The following is a 19,373-nucleotide window of genomic DNA, read 5'->3' as shown; positions in this document are numbered from 1 at the left end:
TGAAAATACTGAAATACTGTATATATATATATATATATAGACCCTCTGCTCTCTTGACTGGAAGAAGACAATACGCAATTGAATATAAAGTCCCGATAAGGGAGAATACTATAATTTATGAGACTAGGATAATGTATATAAATTCGGGAGTATGAACTTCTCTTTATGCCTCGTTATCAAACACATGTAATTACGAGATCATGCCAAAATGAAGAAAGGTTTAGCCTTAACATACCTGATCCGATGCTCTTGACAATCCTTCTAACACACGACAATCGCAATGAAACACATAACAGCGAGATCGAAATAGGGAACAATCCGTATGATATTCTTGCGAAAGATTGCACTGTACTCCCTTAGAATCGCAAATCCCACGTTGCTATAGTATTAAATAGTCTTCATATGAACGTTTGAAGCAATTACACTGCTATTGCAAATCAACATTTTTGTTGAAGCTTTCTCTCTTAATTTAGTAGAGATGAGCAAATCATTTTGGTGAATTAGAGAGATTATTTTTTATCCTTTAAGGGTGGGCCTCACTAGGATGACTCGTCTTTGCCTAAAAGCCCCTAATTAGGCCACCTTACCATAATAGCTTAGAAGTCATTAGGATGGGGTGGTTGGCTGCCCTGTTTGGAGGTGTTTAACCTTATCCAAAATATCTTAATTACTTAATTAATCTCCCATTAAAAATCCATAATTACCCAATTATCCACAAAATTAATAATTATCTTAATTTACTTAAAATACTATTTATTTTTAACACGCTTTATACACCTTACTATCATGGTCATGTAGTACTTGTATGATACTAGTCCATAAATACCGGATATTATAGCTCGGACCTTATTTTATTCCAAATTGTCAAACTTCAACGGGAACTCATTTTCTTCGATTCGCTTACCCTCTCACCTTCACGAATTTACTTATCACTTGTTTGAAATAGCATAATACTTATAATCCCAAAATAATCTCATTCCTAAGCTTATGTCGATTAACTTACGACGAAACTTTAACGTACGAAAATGCAGAATGTAACATCTCATTTCCGAGCTTTCATTAATTTACTTATGGCATACTTTCACGTATGAAAACATGGGGTGTAATATCATTCCCCCCCCCCCTTTGGAATATTCGTCCTCGAATGTTTATTGATGCACTTATCATTTTCATAACCCATAGCTCTTGCAAATACTTTAATACTCTCCTTTCCATTTTAGGCAACTGTTCTGTGAATAAATCCAAAGGCCAGGGCATTCCCCCCTTTAGGCATCTTTCCCACACCATAACTTAGGGCCAGAATTCTTCTACTCTCATAACTGTTGCTACCTTCTATCATGCAGTCTATACGACTTTTTCCTTGTATGTGCGCCTATGCGACTCTTCCTTCCAGCTTTTAGTCAATCTCTAGGCTTCACTTTGTGAACATATACAGAATTATAACAAGATGTCCCTTTGGGTGTCCATGGCTTTACTTCATCTATGTAGGTCATACTCTACTATAAGTCTTACTTCGGTTTATTGTTATTGAGGTCTGCTACCAAACTCCAACTTACTCTCGTTGTTTATCCCATGTGTATAAATCTAAGTCTTTTAATGCTTCCTCATTACTGTTCATCTTAAAGATGATCTCATACTTTGTAACTTTTATCCATCCATTGTTGATTCACCTCAATATTGATCTATAATCTACTATTGATAACTTGACCTCTTATGTAACATTGCCTCTAGGTCTTACATCTTATCAGGGAACATCTAAAATGATTAGACTAATATACCTGGGGGCGATACTATACGTCCATAACTATATTTCATAGCATCCCAATGTGATTCACTTACGTATGTATTTTAATGTTGTACAATTCTTGGAATCCTTTTTTTCAAATTATTACTCAATCAAAGGCCCAAATGTCATCCTTTATCTAACACGATTATACCTTGTTCTATTACCAGGGCATCATTCCATCTCTTCTAAATGTAGTTTGTCTTAGACTCCTTTAAGTTCATTTAGGCTATACTGAACTTTCTATAACTTAGAGAAACCATCAGCTCTTTTGTTTTCCTGGGCTTAATCCTGAGGACTTATCCATTCTCGTCACCTTCTCACTCGCCCTTCCTTATCCTTACTCCTGTCTTCCTAAAACCTTGTCGTTATACCATACTTTAGCTTGCGACCCACACATATCTATTTATATTATTCGCAACCTTTTGCACCTGAGTATCTCGTACGTTGTTCACCTTTACCTTACTTACCTTAAAATCTTGCATCACGTCTTTTGTATCTATCATGACCTTCCTTACACATAGGTATAATTCACATCCACAACTTGAAGCTCTATTATAATACATGTACCTCTGGTGCATACACAATCCGGTGGGAGATTCATACTGACTTCTTCTAATGCTGTTACTTCTTCTAATTGGCTTTATCGTAGGGCCGTTATAGAATATGGTTGGTGTACTATCTCTCTTGTATCTCTGATATTAGAGTAATTCTGCAATGTTCTAAATCATGATTTCTATAATTTTCTGGATCCAATAATTAGACTCCCGATTTACTTAGTTGATGTAACTCTTTAGTTTCATCTTCCTTCTGATCAACCTTTATGTAGGATTAAACCCATGGTATTAGTTATTACTTTAGCCTTTCATGGACTCTATGGAATACCCGTGATACCATCATCTAACAATTCAATCCTTTGTCTATGATCTAGACTCAATTCTCTTCTTTTATTTTAATTTATACCGGAGTCTTCTACGGCTGTATGATTGTCAACATATATGTTGCATGGATAATACTCAGAAATCTTAAGTGCGTTCATAACGCAACTAATTATGGATCATTGTTCGAATAATTCCTTTTGTTTCATCTTAGCTTTCTTTAAACGTAAGCTATTACTTTTTCTGGTTTTTCTACCCCCTTGTAGCGTGCATACTTAGCTTTTTTTAGTTCCCACACATGCCGGAATTTTTGTGCAACTCACATGATCTCGAATCTTACTTTCTTATAGAGTGCATACAATGTTGTAGTGAGACTATTGTTACAAGACCATTTCCTATTTAGGTCACTGTACTTAGGTTGAAGCCTTGTTCCTTATTTCCTTAGCTAGTCTTTTATTATAGTACTTAGGGAGGTTCCTCTGACTCTTGTAAAGTTGCAAGCTTTTACATTGTACACTCGATAGAAATTTTTCTTTGATGTCCTTCCTCGCCTATAATTATCCGTAGTTACTACCTCCACGCCCTTGTGCTTGTAGGGTTGCTTCTGAATTGATATTTTGATTGTCTTCCCAGTGGCACTCTCTTTTATTTCCAATACTCATACGGTATCTTTAACTATCCCAAATCCTATCTATAGACATGTGATTTTTGACCCTCCCCAAGATTTTTCATAATTTAACACGTAAATATTTAATTTAGGTCTAATATAGCTATTTCAACTCATTTTTACTCTTTTACTTTATTTTATTACAAGAAAATAAAAATTACATAAAATAGTTTCATTAATATTTTGTAGTCATTTTTAATTTTGAAAAATACGAAAAATAGTTTTGTTTTAACGGTCAGTCTTATTTCAATAGTTATTTTATTTAAGTAAAATTAATTAATAAATAGGGTAGCATTTTTAGTCTTATTTGCGGGGAAAGAATAAAACTTGGGCTCGAGCAACCCATTTTTAGGCCTAATTTTGGACCTAACCCATAATTCCTAGGCCCATACCCCTAATCTAATACCTACCCCTATATAATAGTACCTAACACCTAAATATAGAGATATACACTGAAAATCACAAGCAGTCGTTTCTTTACAATGGTGACCTAACGCCAAAATCCCCATCTGACCCACCGTTTTGGAAGAACAAATGAGCATCAGCGAAAATAATACAAAGAAAAGGATAAGGGGCAGCGCCGTCTTCTCTGAAAAAGCTAAAAAAAACGGCTGAACCTTTGATTCTCGAACCTAACGCCTCTGACCCATTTTCCATATTTGGACCTTTACCTTTATTCTTCTTTGAATACACAACATACACATAGATACAGTAGAGGTTAAAAAACAAAGAAAACAAATAAAATTCCATGTAAATCAAATCCAAAAAAAAACACATATAGAGATCTTGTTTTTTTTTCTTCTCGATTTTGGACTTTGGCTCTCTAAGAATGGATTTCAGTCTGAGTTGGGGTGTTGTTCGAGCTTTGCTCTTGGTTCGTGGATCCTGACCGCGAATTCAGTTGCGGATCGCTGACTCGCGGTTCCGATTTTTGTTCGTGTCGTCGGATCTGCTTGTAGCTTTTGGATCTTTCACTAATTTTAAGAAGCTCATCTGAGGTTTATTCTTCACCATCCTTTCACTATTTTTGTCTTTTGTGTGGTACAATAGTAAAATGTGCTATTAAATCCATGAAGCTATTTTTAGTTGTTGGGATTAATGTTAAGTTTATTCTTTGGCTCCTTTATTTCTCTTATGCTTTTCTTACCCTCTAATTATGTTGAGCTATGTTATCCGAACTTTCATCTAGTGTTTAATTTTCTTTTTAAAATGCTTTTCATGAGTAGTTTAAATTCTTATAGTTCTAAGCAAGAGGCTTTGTTGTTAAAGTTTTTTTTTCTTAAGTTTAGATTTTCTTTAATAAGAACGCCCTTCATCTTTTTCTTAAAAGTGTCCAGAATATATGAAAGGTTTTTGTTCTCTTATGTGAAAGAATTTTTCAATTAATAAAGCTTCTAAAGTCTAAGTCTACAAGGTCCATTGCGTCAAAACAAATGCATACTTCCCCATCCGTCTCAAGCTTTATGTACTACTACTAGTATTTTATCATTTAATTTTTGTGGGTCAGTAGAATCAGAATGGTCTCCTATTGTTAGAAATAAAAATCGAAACTTCAATGTTTGTTACTTTATTTACTTGAAATGTGTAGTTGCTTTAGGCGCGTAATTTAAATTACTTTCCTAAACTCGGGTGTGCATTTATGTGACCAAAATTCAAATCTCAACAACGTTAAATAAAATATGTCATGGACCGCAGGTGCATTTATATGACGTAGTTCAAGATGTGTTTTAGATGACGTTGAATCTTTCTAAAAAATATTTAAATAAAAGCGGTTATAAAGTTAAAATTGAGCCATAGGCTAAAACATGTATTAAAAATCAGATAATATGCCAATAATAACAGTTGAGCGACCGTGCTAGAACCACGGAACCCGGGAATGCCTAACACCTTCTCCCGGATTAATAGAATTCCTTACCAGGATTTCTGTGTTCGCGGACTATAAAATAGAGTCAATCTTTCCTCGATTCGGGATTTAAACCGGTGACTTGGGATACCATAAAATTATACCAAGTGACGACTCTGAATATTTAATAAAATAATCTCGTTTCGATTGTCACTTCAAGTTGGAAAAAACTATCTTATATCACCTTCGGGTATGTAAAAAAGGAGGTGTGACACTATCTGAATATTTATCAAGGATTACAATGTCATATCTGCGAGACTGAATTTCCCATGTTGGGGTTCACTATGTTTATCTTTCATGATCTGTTGATTTGTCTATATCCTCTTGTCTAGCCATAACTAGGTTTTTCCTGAATCAACTACTAACTACTCATTGGTCCATTCTCATATCAATATTCCGCGTAATCTTTCTTGGGTCATTTCATTTGTCTTAACTTACTTCTCGCACTGGCTCTTTATTTATCAATAACATCTTGGGCAGGAACCCGTACTTCCTCTCATTGACGTCGTGTTTGCATAATGTTCTGGAATCGTAGCATATCTATAGGCTTTGAATAAGTGCAATCTCATCCCTTTCTCATTTTTATCGCATTCTTCCTTTACCGTTCCATAGTTACTAGAACCACTTAATTCTGACTTAATGTCATATCACTCAATATCCCCCCTTTAGGGGAGTACTAAGAGTTGGAGCCACGAGGATCTACCTATAGATGTTTTACCTTTTCATCATTGGCGTCTTTTCACATTATCGATGACCCATACTCTCCTTGTGGTAATCTTTCTGTACCAAGGATAACAAAATTCCTTACTCGCGAGGGTAACACTTAGTATAACTGGCCCGTACAGTCCCTTAAGCTTAACTTTGCTCACATTGATTTCTTTAGGGAAGCGTATTCCTGAATGAGCATTCTCTGAATTTCTCATGAATCTTCTTCTATTTGTCCATTCTGTTATCGCCGGACGCAATCTGAAATTCTTATGATGCCGACTATTATCAAATTACTTGGTCCCTAATCCATGTTTAGTTTATCTTGTTCATCAGCTCATACTAATTTCTATTACTCTGGAGGTCTAACTCTTCCTTCTGGTAATCACGTTAGAGTCGCAAACTTATTTCTCGAAATGAGGATATGACCATATGGCCTATACTCTTATATTGTCTTAAGGCCTGTCATTTCTCGCCTATTCCCTCACTTGATTATAGATTCTGTAATACTCTACCCTTGTCATCCATGTATCACATCTTACTCATAATGCTTCACTATCTCTTTTCTTATTTTTCTACTAATATTTCTATTTATCACTTTATTCTGAAAACTTTAACAAGACATTCTTTTGCTTTTAGCTCCCCTTACTCCATCTACTGGCTCTTCGGGTTGCCTAACATTCTTTCTCTACTAGGGACAAGAGCCACACTAAGATAATATTTATCCCTTCAAGGCGTCCAATGCCTATATTTGTAGTACTCATATCTAGCTGTACTATTTTAGAGTGCACCATCTGGGTGTCTCACAAGGAGATCTATTGGCACATTTGCAATATCCTTCGGAAATATCAACTAACGCAAACAATCCATCTATAATTTTGGTTACTCTAACCCCAGTCGGGTCCTGATATCCCGTCCTTCTCTAAAACCATATATGTTAGCTCCCATAGGATATAACTGAGATGGATGTGGCCAATTATATATACCTCTATTATTGTTGAAGGTAACTCACAATGCTTAAATTTTTCTGCCTGAGTTGAAAATGCCAATAATCTTCATTACTTTGGTACCTCGTACCCTTCTCATCTTGCTCCTTTTACTTGTTGAAGCTTGTACCTACCTGCTGAATCTCTCATTGCCTTTCACCATAGGGGTGGATAGATATTCTTATTTAAGGCTCCTTATCGAGAGGTTTACACGTCTTAGTACACACATGATCTACTGAAGACCTTATATTTACTCATCATACGCATCATGAAAAATCGAGGTCCTCTGACTGAACTCTTCCACAGCCACATGCGATCTCTTACCAACTATCTTTTGGTTATAGGTATCGTCTCATTACGAGTAAAATAGAGTTTAAGAGTTCAAATTCTTATAATTGAGCTCTACCACACGATCTAGAGTAAGAAGAACAAGTGACAGTCCCAAATGCGCTGTAGCCTCCTGCTTATAAGTGTGGTGCACAACACACCCATAAACAAGACTCTACTAGACACGGCTTGTAGACTCTCTAGGACAGAACTGCTCTAATACCAAGTTTGTCACGCCCTAAACCTAAAGAGGTGTGGCCGGCACCTAGTGCCATACTCGGCCCGAGCATACCACTCTGTAACTGTGAACTCTGGAGGGGTAACCCTCAACTTAGGCCGATGAGGCCATATTCTGAATCGTCTGAAAATAACGCACCTCTCATCTGTGGGCAAATATACCCAAAAGCTTTGCCCATATATATATATATGGCCAAAGTTTTTGGGTATATTTGCCCACAGATGAGAGATGCGTTATTTTCAGACGATTCAGAATATGGCCTCAGACAAGCTTGTATATATACAGACGAGCTTGTGTATATATATATATATATATATATATATATATATATACAGATCGATGAAGTCTCCATGAACATCTACTGATATACAAAATATACAAGCTCGTCTACAAGCTTCTACAGATAACTAAATGGTACCATGGTCGGGATAAGGCCTCGACCTACCCATCAAACCTGTATATATATAATGGACTCCAAGGTCTAGACCTGGTAACTCCGAGGAAGTGGAGCTTACCAACCAAGCTGATGTTTGACTTTATCTATTGGGAGGGTCTGTCCAACTATCAATCAGGACCTGCAGGCATGAAATGCAGCATCCCTAGCAAAAGGGACGTCAGTATGAAATAATATATCGAGTATGTAAGGCAATAGAATAACTGAAAGCTTAAACTGAACTGATAATATAATAACTGAAAGTAGGCATCAAAGATAATCTAAATATATGCTTACCTACTGATATTGACTCAACTCTCTCAATATAGTAAGTAAAATAGTTGTCCGGCCTTATAAGGCTTGATATGTGTAACTGCTCTGCCGTAGTAGGCTCGTTCATAGGTGCTTGACCATACTAGGCTCTGTATCTCGTCCAACTGGGCTCGCTCGTAGGCGCTCGACTAAAGTAGGCTCGGTATATAACTTACCATCTGATTTGAGGTTTCCCAATAGGGGCCTGCCCATCGATTATAGCTCGATGGTGGTGAAAATACTATAATACTGTATATATATAGACCCTCTACTCTCTTGACTAGAAAAAGACGATACTCAATTGAATATGAAGTACCTATAAGGGGGAATACTGTAACTTATGAGACTAGGATAATGTATATAAATTCGGGAGTACGAACTTCTCTTTATGACTCGTTATCAAACACATGTAATTACGAGATCATGCCAAAATGAAGAAAGGTTTAGCCTTAACATACCTGAGCCGATTCTCTTGACAATGCTTCTAACACACGCCAATCGCGACAAAACACTTAACGACGAGATCAAAATAAGGAACAATCCATATGATATTCTTGAGAAAGATTGCACTGTACTCCCTTAGAATCGCAAATTCCACGTTGCTATAGTATTAAATAGTCTTCGTATGAACATTTGAAGCAATTACGTTGCTATTGCAAACCAACATTTTTGCTGAAGCTTTCTCTCTTAAATTAGTAGAGATGAGCAAATAATTTTGGTGAATTAGAGAGGTTTTTTTTTCCTTTAGGGGTGGGCCTTACTAGGATGACTCAGCTTTGCCTAAAATCCCCTAATTAGGCCACCTTACCATAATAACTTAGGAGTCATTAGGTTGGGGTGGTTGGCTGCCACGTTTGGGAGTGTTTAGCCTTTTCTAAAATATCTTAATTGGCTTAATTACTTAATTAATCTCCCACTAAAAATTTATAATTACCCAATTATCCACATTATTAAGAATTATATCAAATTACTTAAAATACTACTCGCTTTTAACACACTTTATACACTTTACTATCATGGTCATGTGGTACCTTGTATGATACTAGTCCATAAATATCGGGTATTATAGCTCAGACCATATTTTATCCCAAATTATCAAACTTCAATGAAACTCATTTTCTTCGATTCGCTTACCCTCTCACCTTCACAAATTTACTTATCACTTGTTTGAAATAGCATAATACTTATAATCCCAAAATAATCTCATTCCCGAACTTACGTCGATTAACTTACGACGAAACTTTAACGTACGAAAATGCGGAATGTAACATCTCATTTCCGAGATTTCATCAATTTACTTATGACGTACTTTCATATACGAAAATATGGAGTGTAACAACAAGCACCCTTAAATCCATCACAACACCATAAATACTCTCTCTTCACTTAGGCTAGTTTTGAGGTTATGTTTAGGTAAAAACCCCTTGGATTCAACTTGGAACCTTGGAGAACTGTTAGAGAGGTGTTCAGAGAGTTTGGGAACTGTCCTTGGTCGAAATGACCAAAAATAAGCCGTCCAAGCCCTTTAAAATGTTCAAGGTCGTCCACCGCCTAAGTGGGTCCCATTGGGAGCTGTTTGCGCTGTCTTACGAAAATGTGAATATCTCTCTACTCTAATTTTGTATTGATGAACGGTTTAATGCGTTAGAAACTAGACTCGGAGATCTTCAATATTTAGGTAGATCACACTGTAATTCCAAGTATATTTGGATAAAAGCTCTGCTACATTTGACCTAATCTTTAGCACATTTATGAATGTGACTTGTGATGACCTTTGCCAACTTTTGTTCCATAACTTGCTTAACTTCAAAACATAATACACGACTATCATACGACTAAAATAACTTATAACATAACCTCCTTATAATGTTAAACACCCTAGTCTCGTCCAAAAATTACATGTTCTAACATTCCAACTTGTTGACTTTCGTCGAAACTTATTTTCTTCAATTCGTTTAGCTTCTAAGACTTCCAACCCTCTTAGTACTTGGTATTCATAATCTTAAATTTTGGAACCTCCACGGTAACATGATTAACTTACTTTATAAACTTTTCAAAGATAATTTCATTTCTGAGCTTATCATCAATTAGCTTACAACATACTCTTACGTACGAAAACATGGGGTGTAACTATATTGTTGGGTTTGCTGTGTGACAGGTTGGTAGTAGTACCGTTATAGAGGAGACTCTACAAAATTTTTATAGATCTCTGGGAGTTTAACATTAGGGGACGAATATTTCCAAGAGGGAAAGATAGTTACACCCCGTGTGTCCCAAGGTGACGTATAATGAATAAAAACTTTTTAATCATGGTTTAAATTAGTTTAAAGTCATAATATGACTATACAATATAAAATATAATGTTTGGGAAAATCGGATTTAAATTGCGGAAAATCCGACTAAGGATTTGCATTGTAATAAAGCTTTTTGAGTAATACATTTTGTGTGTTATATGGGGTCTTTACCAAATTGAAGGTCTTGGAATATAGTTTTCAACGCTCTTAACCGTTTATTCATACAACATCCGGATAAATAGATATAAGCGTCAGAAGAAGGGCCAATGCTAGGGCGCCAAGCTAGCACCTCTTGACTTTTCAAAAGTTGATATATATATATATATATCCCTTATGTCGTCTCTTTCTTCATTTTTCCACAGACCACGACCAAAATAAGATCATAAACGTACACTTAATCTCTTTACAAGGGTTCAAAGAAGATTAACATCCCGGGTACGAAATCAAGAAGCGATAACATTAGAACGATCCCTACGACGTAAGTATCGTTATATCGCCTCTCTCTTTCTATGTAGTTTGAGTTTGGAAGGTACTTCATAGTTAAGAAAATACCTACTTGCTGTATTTAAGCTTTTATATATCCAGGAAAGTTGATAAATTTGTTTTCTAATAGTTAGAACTCATGGGACAGTGATCAGAAGCAGTGAGTTTGATTTATTCCACTTTTAGTGGATTGTTTTATAGTTCACTCATGTTGGCCTCTTGTGATGCTGATTTATGGAATTTTGGAGGATGCAGGGCATGGAGAAATGCCACATGTGGTAGGGTAGTGGATTGGTCACTCGTTGTTGCAGTTTTAAGCTACTTGATAACTTGTTGATTGGGTGTGTTATGGTATATTTGGGGTTTTTGTTATGTTAAAGGTCCCGAATTGTAATTAGGTTGTTTTAGAGTTGCTGATTGTATGTGTTATTGTCTTGCCTATAGTAGGCTTGAGGGCACAGTAAAATCAAGGGAAATGTTGCCCATTCTTTTTTTTACAGATTAGGTTATTTTCGTTATATAAATGAGAGTCATTCGTAACTTGACAAGAGCTTCACTGTCGTTGTTGTAGATTAAGGTGCAGGGAGCTGAGTTTAGCATTGTTATTGGACAGATTTCTATATGGTATGTTAAGGCTATCCCTTCTTTCCTTTTGGCATGATCCACATGATATAACGAAACGAGCAAGCATGCAACTTTCACAACTGATTCTATCCCTTCTTTCCTTTTGGCATGATCCACATGATATAACGAAACGAGCAAGCATGCAACTTTCACAACTGATTCTATTCTTGATTCCCCATATGTCCTACTATCATATCGCCTGTTCATGGGTCTCATGACATACCGAGAGATCTTATTGACTTACTTCATTATGCATTGAATTTATTTATACATGTATATTAACCCATGATCAGATAAAGTTATATAGGCATATAGTATTTGTATATGGGGTATATGGAAAGGTTATGTCATTATATATTCACCACCATCTTGATCAGCTGACATACTTTGATGATTTCACCCACTGAGGCCGAGATGATATGATGGGTTGCCCTTAAAAGCTTGATGATGTTATGTACGCATATACCTATGCATGATATGGCATTTATACCCATATGCATGACATTATAAATATTTCATGATTCACAAAGCTATTCAGACTTACAGGTCGAATCCTTTACTCCATGTTTCTTTCATGCTTTTATATACTGATTTTTATGCCTTACACACTCAATACATTATTCGTACTGACACCCTTATTGCCTAGGGGCCTGCGTTTCATGCCCGCAAGTGTAGGTAGATAGGCTGACGGTCTCCCTTCTTAGGATCCTTGCTCAGCGAGAGTTGGTGTGCTCCATTTGATCCAGAGCTTCTATTAGGTTTTGGTACTATACTTTTGTATACATATATAGGTATGACTGGGCTTAGTCCCGTCCTTTATACAGTTGTACACTCTATTAGAAGTTTGTAGTCAGTCATGTATAGTTGGATAGTATGTGGCCTTGTCGGCTCGCCCTATCGTATACTGTATACATATGTACATATCTCTTTTGGGCATGTTTTACCGCGTATATTATTCACATGAATCGGTAGTTTATTGTCAGACGTTATGCATGACCTACCCTTATTTCATGTTTATATCTTAGACGTATGCTTAGAGGTGTTCGGCAGGTAGAACTCGGGCACTTGTCATGGCCCATCGATTTGGGTCGTGACAGGTCTCAGTTACAATCTTGCGGATCCATGCTCCCCTTCGTTTTCTCATTGGGGAATCGGGGTAGACATTGCCCCCCCATTTTACCCATATACAATAATAAAAATTCTCACTCTATTATTTAACGGCTACAATTCAGTTGTTTTAGTGTAAACGCCGTGCTTGCGGATGAGTTTTTACCCCACATTATTAGTGAAGAGGCAGTTGAATTGTTGTAGTGATTCCTTAGGAAGAGAATTTTCTGATGAATTTTTGCTTGTTGGGGAAATTTCAAAGGGTGGAAATTCCAACGGAAAATGACGACAAGAATAGACAATTGGAGTTTCAGTGATTAAAGGATGTAGAAAAATCTAACTGGAATAAAAGCATTTGTAGCACGTCAATATGCAGTGTTTGCAGGTGGAGGCATCTATTCTAAGTATTTCTAACCAGGAACCAAAAGTTACCCCTTTTGGTTCATTGCTACCGTTGGTGGATTCTTTTATTCACTGATCAATAGAAGTTCCAACCATGTTGTCATCATCTGGATGTGGAGCAACATCGAAATCCAAAAATTCTATGATCACTATATTATTGAGTGGCATTTCCAAACGAGAATGATGGAAAGAATGTTGTGGGTCCTGGTAGACAGCCACTTTATTTTTTTATTTTTTAATGTTTGGAACTGAAAATGTTAAACTCCCTCCGTTTTAATTTATGTGAACCTATTTCCTGTTTATTCTAAACAAAATAATTTCTTTTTAAATTTGGTAATAATTTAGCTTAAATTTATCATTTTACCCTTAATGAGAAGCTTTTATAACCACACAAATACTCTGAGCCCCTTTTTGATTTGTTTAGGACCATAAATTTCAAAATTCTTCATTTTTTCTTAAACTTCGTGCCCAATCAAGCAGGTTCACATAAATTGAAAGGGAGTACGGCATTACACAAGCTTTTCAAAAACTAAAACCTATTTACGCATTTTTTAAAAGTAACCTGAATAGTTTTTTCCGGAAAAGAAAAAAGTCATTACTTTTAAAAACTTTTTCGTGAAACTGCTTTGTATAGATAGAGGTTAATTTCCTTATTCTTCACTTGTTCTCCGCCCCCTAGAGCTCTTAGGCATAAACAGGGCTTTGGTAAAGATGCGGATCTGTTGTCCCAAATTTTATTTATCAGATAAAAAACTATAGCTCCATACACTTAAGAATACATTCCCTTCCCTCGCTACCTCTAAGGGTCAAATTACATTTTAAGCTGCTGTGTGTCTACCAAGGCTGAATGTATTTATTCCATATTCTTTCTATATACCAAATTAAATTAACTAGTCATTCTTCCCAATTGTGACAAAACTCTTCTATTAGTCACATTCTCAAAGTAGTCTGCTAACTATGGCATTTCTATATACTTGTATTACTCTTCAGCAAGCGCCAAACATGTTTGTTTCAGGCATGAGAAAATTTCATGAGATCTTTGTTGCCAAAAAATTCATGCAAATAGGAGGATTAACTTTGGCTAAAGCAAGTATTGATGATGGAAGAATCCATAATCCGTCGCCACAAATCAACCCTGAAGCAACAGCAGGAACCATTAAACTGGCCTTGTTGCTGTTGACCTTGTGCCATAGGTATACAACCAAACTGCCCACACACATATCAATTGCAAAGCTCGCTCCAACGAGGAAAGGAACGGCCATAGCCATTGGGAGAGGAACCCATTTGCCAATGCTTTTAGGGGCGACGTCTCTCACTAAATTGGCAAGTATAGCAAAGGCGAAGAAACCATAACAGAGCTGCAAGCAATGTTGGGGCAGAGCAGAGAAGCCTTCAACACCTAAGATTGCCATGTTCCTGTAGATTAAGGCATAAGGAGCTTTGTACTCCCCATCAGGATTCCCTACATCAAAAGCTTTGTAGAAGAGGAAAAACGTGAGAGGTGCTACCACACAACCGATAGCAGTCCCGATTCCTTGGCTAAGAAGCATCGAACGAGGGGAAGTCAGGGTTAGGTGGCCTGTTTTGAAATCATGCATGAGGTCAGAGGATATAGATACAATGGACTTGATCAGTCCACATCCAATAAGTCCAGCGACTACACCATTGTCTTTACCAGATAATGCAGCAAGCACAAAGAGAGCCACTTTGCCATAATTGTATGCCATGTTCATGTCAGTTAGACCAGCACCATAGGCATTGCAGAAGCTCAAAGATGGTGCAAGAATGTATGCGACGAGCACATAGTACCACTTCAGTGCAGGGAACATAAGTGGGATTAAAATGATGGAGATAACAGAGAAAACCATGTACCCTACACAAGCTACCCATAAGGGAATGCTCTCTCTAATGAATATTTCGTTTCTCTGAAGGTCATCAACCGGCTGATTCTTGCTATCTGAAACTGCCGGAGAAAAGAAACAGACAGAAACGAAAAGAGTCAACTAATAAGAGAGAATAATTAGTTTCGCAATAAAAGTTTCAACTTACATGACACGGGGTTCTTTTTGTTCAGTGCAGCATATATTCTTCTACCAGTGAAAAAAAGTGTTTTGAGAAAATTGTAAAGGCCATCTCCCAGGATGAGAGCGATGGAGATAAAAACCTGAAAACATGGAGTAAAATGATAACAACTTATTCAACAATGCTTCAAGGTGTAATGAGCAAAAGTAGAGGTCCAAATTATCCACCTAGTCGTTAATTGCAGACTTTATACATATTTACAAACCTTGTATCCATTGAGGCTCCTCATGCTGTTCTCCGGTAAGGTGGCCGGGAACCAAGCTCCTTTGCGATCACTAATTAGAGGCCACATAATTCCCCAAGACAGAACAGCTCCAAGAAGCAAAGACAAGTTCACAAGGTGTGAACAAATCATTCCAGCTCCAACATAAGTCATGCTGAAATCAAAATAAAATCTGCAAAATTCAATTGGTTATATTAATTATGATGGAGAAATCATTCAGTTAAGCCTGAAAACTAGATGTCAAGCACATACGTACGTCTGTTTCCAAGCTTTCAATCCAAAGGTGGGGAAGTTCACAAATCCGCATTGATCTCCACCAGAGTAAAACCATTGAAAGAAACTCCAGATGAAACTTATTGAGAAGAATCTCAGGAATCCATTGACCTGTTTCCTGAAATTTTGAGGGAAAACTAGATTTTCATTTCTACATTTCAGCTGGAAAAACAAGTTCCTATTAAAGTCATTGCATACTTGGCCATTTTGTCCCCCTTAGGTGTATGAAATCCATTAATAAGAACAGCAGTTGCAGTTCCACTGGGATAAGGTAATTTATAGTCAAGTATCATAATCTACAGAAAATAAAAATGCTCAAGAATCAGTCAAGGCAGCAGCTAGCACAAACATCAAATCTTTTCACAAACATCTTTTTTCAAGGAAGGTAGAACATACCTTTCTAAGAGGAACTAAGGCTAACAGACCAACAAAGCTAACAACAAACAGGAAACCAATCATCCAATCAAGCTCGGGTTCCTTGTAGCTCCCTGGTATATTGCCTTCTGTTTCAGCCCCTGCCCGCTCATATGTCTTCTTGTTCAATCCCAAAAGATAAGATCCAAAACCACCTAAAGAAGAGGAAAATTTACATTAACCTACAGCTGGAAAACCTCAAGAAATGATATATATGTATAAGAAATTTCTAAACCTCCAACGGCAATACTATAGCATGCAACTGCACATGTCTGAATAATGGTATTTTCCTGTCTAGTGAACGGAGTTGAAACAATATTGGCCTTTTTAAGAAGCTTAGTCCATGTTTGAATGAATACATAAGCAAGAAGAGCAGCTGAGACATTGAGATTTGGGACTAGTCCAGTAGTGAGATTCAACTTCATTACTATCACACTGTAAATGATTCCAATCAACAAACTTGCTACAATTCCTCGAACTGTTATTTGTTTAGTCCATGGAGGAATTCTCTTCGCATTTTCTTCCTCACTTCTCACTTCTTCCATATTTTCTTCCCTTTCGATAACCTTTCCTTCTTCCTTTTCCTCTTTTCTCATTCTACCAGCTAATAATACAGTTTCAGTCTCAAGATTAACAATAATCCCAGAAACAGTAAACAACTGTATGGCTTAGAAAACCATGGGATTAGCTGAAATTCACCTGAGCTTGTGCTTTTTCTTGTTCAGGTCAGAGAGATATAGAGATGATAACAATCTCCTAAAGCTAAAAAAATTTATTACTCGCTTCTTGAATATTACTACTTTAAAACTTCTAAAAAAAAAAAGAGAGGGAGAAATAGTGAAATGCGAGTTAACGTGATCTGCAGAGGGAAATTCCACAGAAACAATAATTAAGAGCTTAAAAAGATCCAATCTTTACAACTTTTCTGCAGACCCAAAAAGGATATATCGTCATCCAAGATTCTCACTACAGGAATTTACCAAGAAAAAGCGGTACACAGGATTCTCAGCTATAGAGAGAGCTGAAGTTAGAAAAATTGTCACCAGACAATGTGGGGGATATTTGGAATAGTTGACTGAATAGATAAGACCATGGCATGTACTGCATGAGTAGTACAAACCACAATTAGCTTCGTGCAGTACAAAACTACCCTCAAATTCAACAACAGTGACCTCTATCTATATAGTGATTTTTGTAACAGATGGGGGATTAGAAATATTACTACTATTCTAGTTGATTTTGTTCCTTTTTGCTAACCTTTCTCTCTCTCTCTCATAATTGGTTGTCAATATATTAGTTTGCATTGGAGGATGATGTAATGGGAGAAAAAGTGGATTTTCTTTTGCTGGACCTATAATTTGGAATAGTAGATGTAGTACAAGCCGGATAAGAGAAAGCTTATCTTATAAAAGAAGTCTTACCTTCTCCACTTGGCTTGTGGTGTAAACATGGTGCTTTGAAATGTGGACTTTTTCTATCTTTGTCAATGCCCATTAAATGATTATAGATATGTAAGAATCGTTTCAAGGTACAGGGTGGCTTAGGTCCATTGACCCCAAATACTGGCAATTTACCCTTGCACTAAACGAATGAATAAATGTTATGTATATTTTACACACTTTCGCATTTAAAGAAGTATGTTTACCCGTAAAACACTATAGTTAAATTTGTAACGTGATTTATAGACAAGTGGATTAAATTAATTTGAGTAAATAAAATAATGAAGAACAGAAGCAAGTAAAATAAGAATAATTCAGGAAAAGACAAGCCTAGGCCTTGAATTGAACTTCTCTAAAAACAAAAATAATACCAAGACCTAAATATTAGCATAACAAAGTTTTGTAGAATAAGAGAGTAATATTAGCCTTTACTCATACGAGTATTTTGTGCACATCAACGACTACAAATTTCTCTATTTATAGGTAAATTAGGGGAGACAAGATCCTCAAATCAAGTTTTTCTTTAAAGTGTGTAGAACAAACAATTGTACAGTCTAGTAGTTAATTTAATATTGTGTAATTAGTTAGTTAGTGAATAGTATAAATAGAAGTTAGTTATGTGTACAGTAGCTTAGAGAATTAGTTGGAACAGTTGTCTTCCAATACAGAGAATGAAGCTCTCATTTCTTCTTCTTCTTCTTCTGCCATGGCTGCCTAGCTCAACATGGTAACAGAGCTTCAAGGCTAGATCGAGTAACTCAACAGATCAGGAGAGGAAGATCGCTGGTTAATAGCCTCCTTTTCTCTGTTCCTTTCAATTTTTCCAGCAATTTCCTTGAAGTCAGGGTTCGCTTGATTAGTGTCAATTTCTGTTGAAATTGAGTCATTTGCTATCTAAATCATCTCATTTAGAGGAGAGCGATACGATCTGTACTGTCTACAATGGCAATCGATGATGGAACCTCGACTTCAACTCCTCCTATGGTGACTACAACTCAGGCTCAAGTACTACTTCCTCCAGATCTGGTACATCATAATCATCCTCTGTATATTCATCCTTAGATACTCAAGGATCTGTTCTTATCTCAATTCAACTTCAAGGTTCTGAAAATTACTCAATTTGGAGTCGGTCAATGAAGATTGTTTTACATGGTAAAAACAAACTAGGTTTTGTTTTAGGAACCTGTAGAAGAGAAATGTATGATTCTACCTTATATGAACTCTGGGACAGATGCAACGCTATTGTTCTAGCCAGGATAATGAACACAGTATCTCCTAGTCTAATTAGTACTGTGATTTATGCATCTGATGCTCATAAGGTGTGGGAAGATCTCAAAGAAAGGTTTGATAAAGTGAATGCCTCTAGAGCTTGCTATCTACATAAAGAGATTACTGCATTAACCCAAGGCATATCTTCTGTATCTATGTATTTTTCGAAACTTAGGGAATTGTGGGATGAGTATGAAACTCTAGCCTCATCCCCCCCCCCCTTCGTGTGGATGTCCAGAGTCTGTCAAACATGCTGAACATTATCAATTGCAAAAGCTATATAAGTTCTTAACAAGACTGAATGATTCCTATGAGAATGCCAAGGATCAGATTCTTATGACAAGGCCTTTACCAAACATAAACCAAGCATATGCTATGATAGTAAATGTAGAAAGCCAAAGGAGAAGTGGCAGTGGTGGACTTAATGATAGCATCAGTATTGATGGCAGTGATGCAACTGCTCTACTAAGCAATAGAGGAAATAACAGTGGCAACAATTCTGATGGTGGTAACATCAATTACAAATCTAAG

General features: G+C 36.6%; 1 protein-coding gene and 1 long non-coding RNA gene across 4 annotated transcripts; one reads left to right on the top strand and one right to left on the bottom strand.

The window, feature by feature from the left end:
• The first annotated feature begins 3,794 nt into the window (after positions 1–3,794).
• Positions 3,795–12,615, top strand: LOC104215646 (uncharacterized). The gene is made up of 3 exons (XR_708262.2): positions 3,795–4,326; positions 11,581–11,633; positions 12,280–12,615. It is a non-coding gene; the product is annotated as an uncharacterized lncRNA (long non-coding RNA).
• Positions 12,616–13,843: 1,228 nt separating this feature from the next.
• On the bottom strand, positions 13,844–17,472 carry LOC104215644 (metal-nicotianamine transporter YSL3-like). Of its 3 annotated transcripts, XM_009765489.2 has the most exons (8): positions 16,370–17,472; positions 16,117–16,289; positions 15,919–16,016; positions 15,704–15,838; positions 15,430–15,619; positions 15,192–15,306; positions 14,818–15,105; positions 13,844–14,721 (listed from the first exon to the last, which is right to left on the bottom strand). In XM_009765489.2, exons 1-8 carry the CDS (start codon positions 16,728–16,730, stop codon positions 14,171–14,173), a joined length of 1,911 nt encoding a protein of 636 aa, XP_009763791.1. In that variant the 5' UTR covers positions 16,731–17,472; the 3' UTR covers positions 13,844–14,170. The 3 variants fall into 3 exon arrangements, with proteins under 3 accessions (XP_009763791.1, XP_009763790.1, XP_009763789.1); XM_009765488.2 differs by having other exon boundaries at positions 13,844–15,105; positions 15,430–15,601; XM_009765487.2 differs by having other exon boundaries at positions 13,844–15,105; positions 16,370–17,471.
• Positions 17,473–19,373: the final 1,901 nt, after the last annotated feature.

Source organism: Nicotiana sylvestris, chromosome 10 (assembly GCF_000393655.2).
Source record: "Nicotiana sylvestris chromosome 10, ASM39365v2, whole genome shotgun sequence".
NCBI classification, from domain to species: domain Eukaryota; kingdom Viridiplantae; phylum Streptophyta; class Magnoliopsida; order Solanales; family Solanaceae; genus Nicotiana; species Nicotiana sylvestris.
The sequence above is the reverse complement of the archived record's forward strand: the minus strand, read 5'-3'. Positions and strand labels throughout refer to the sequence as shown.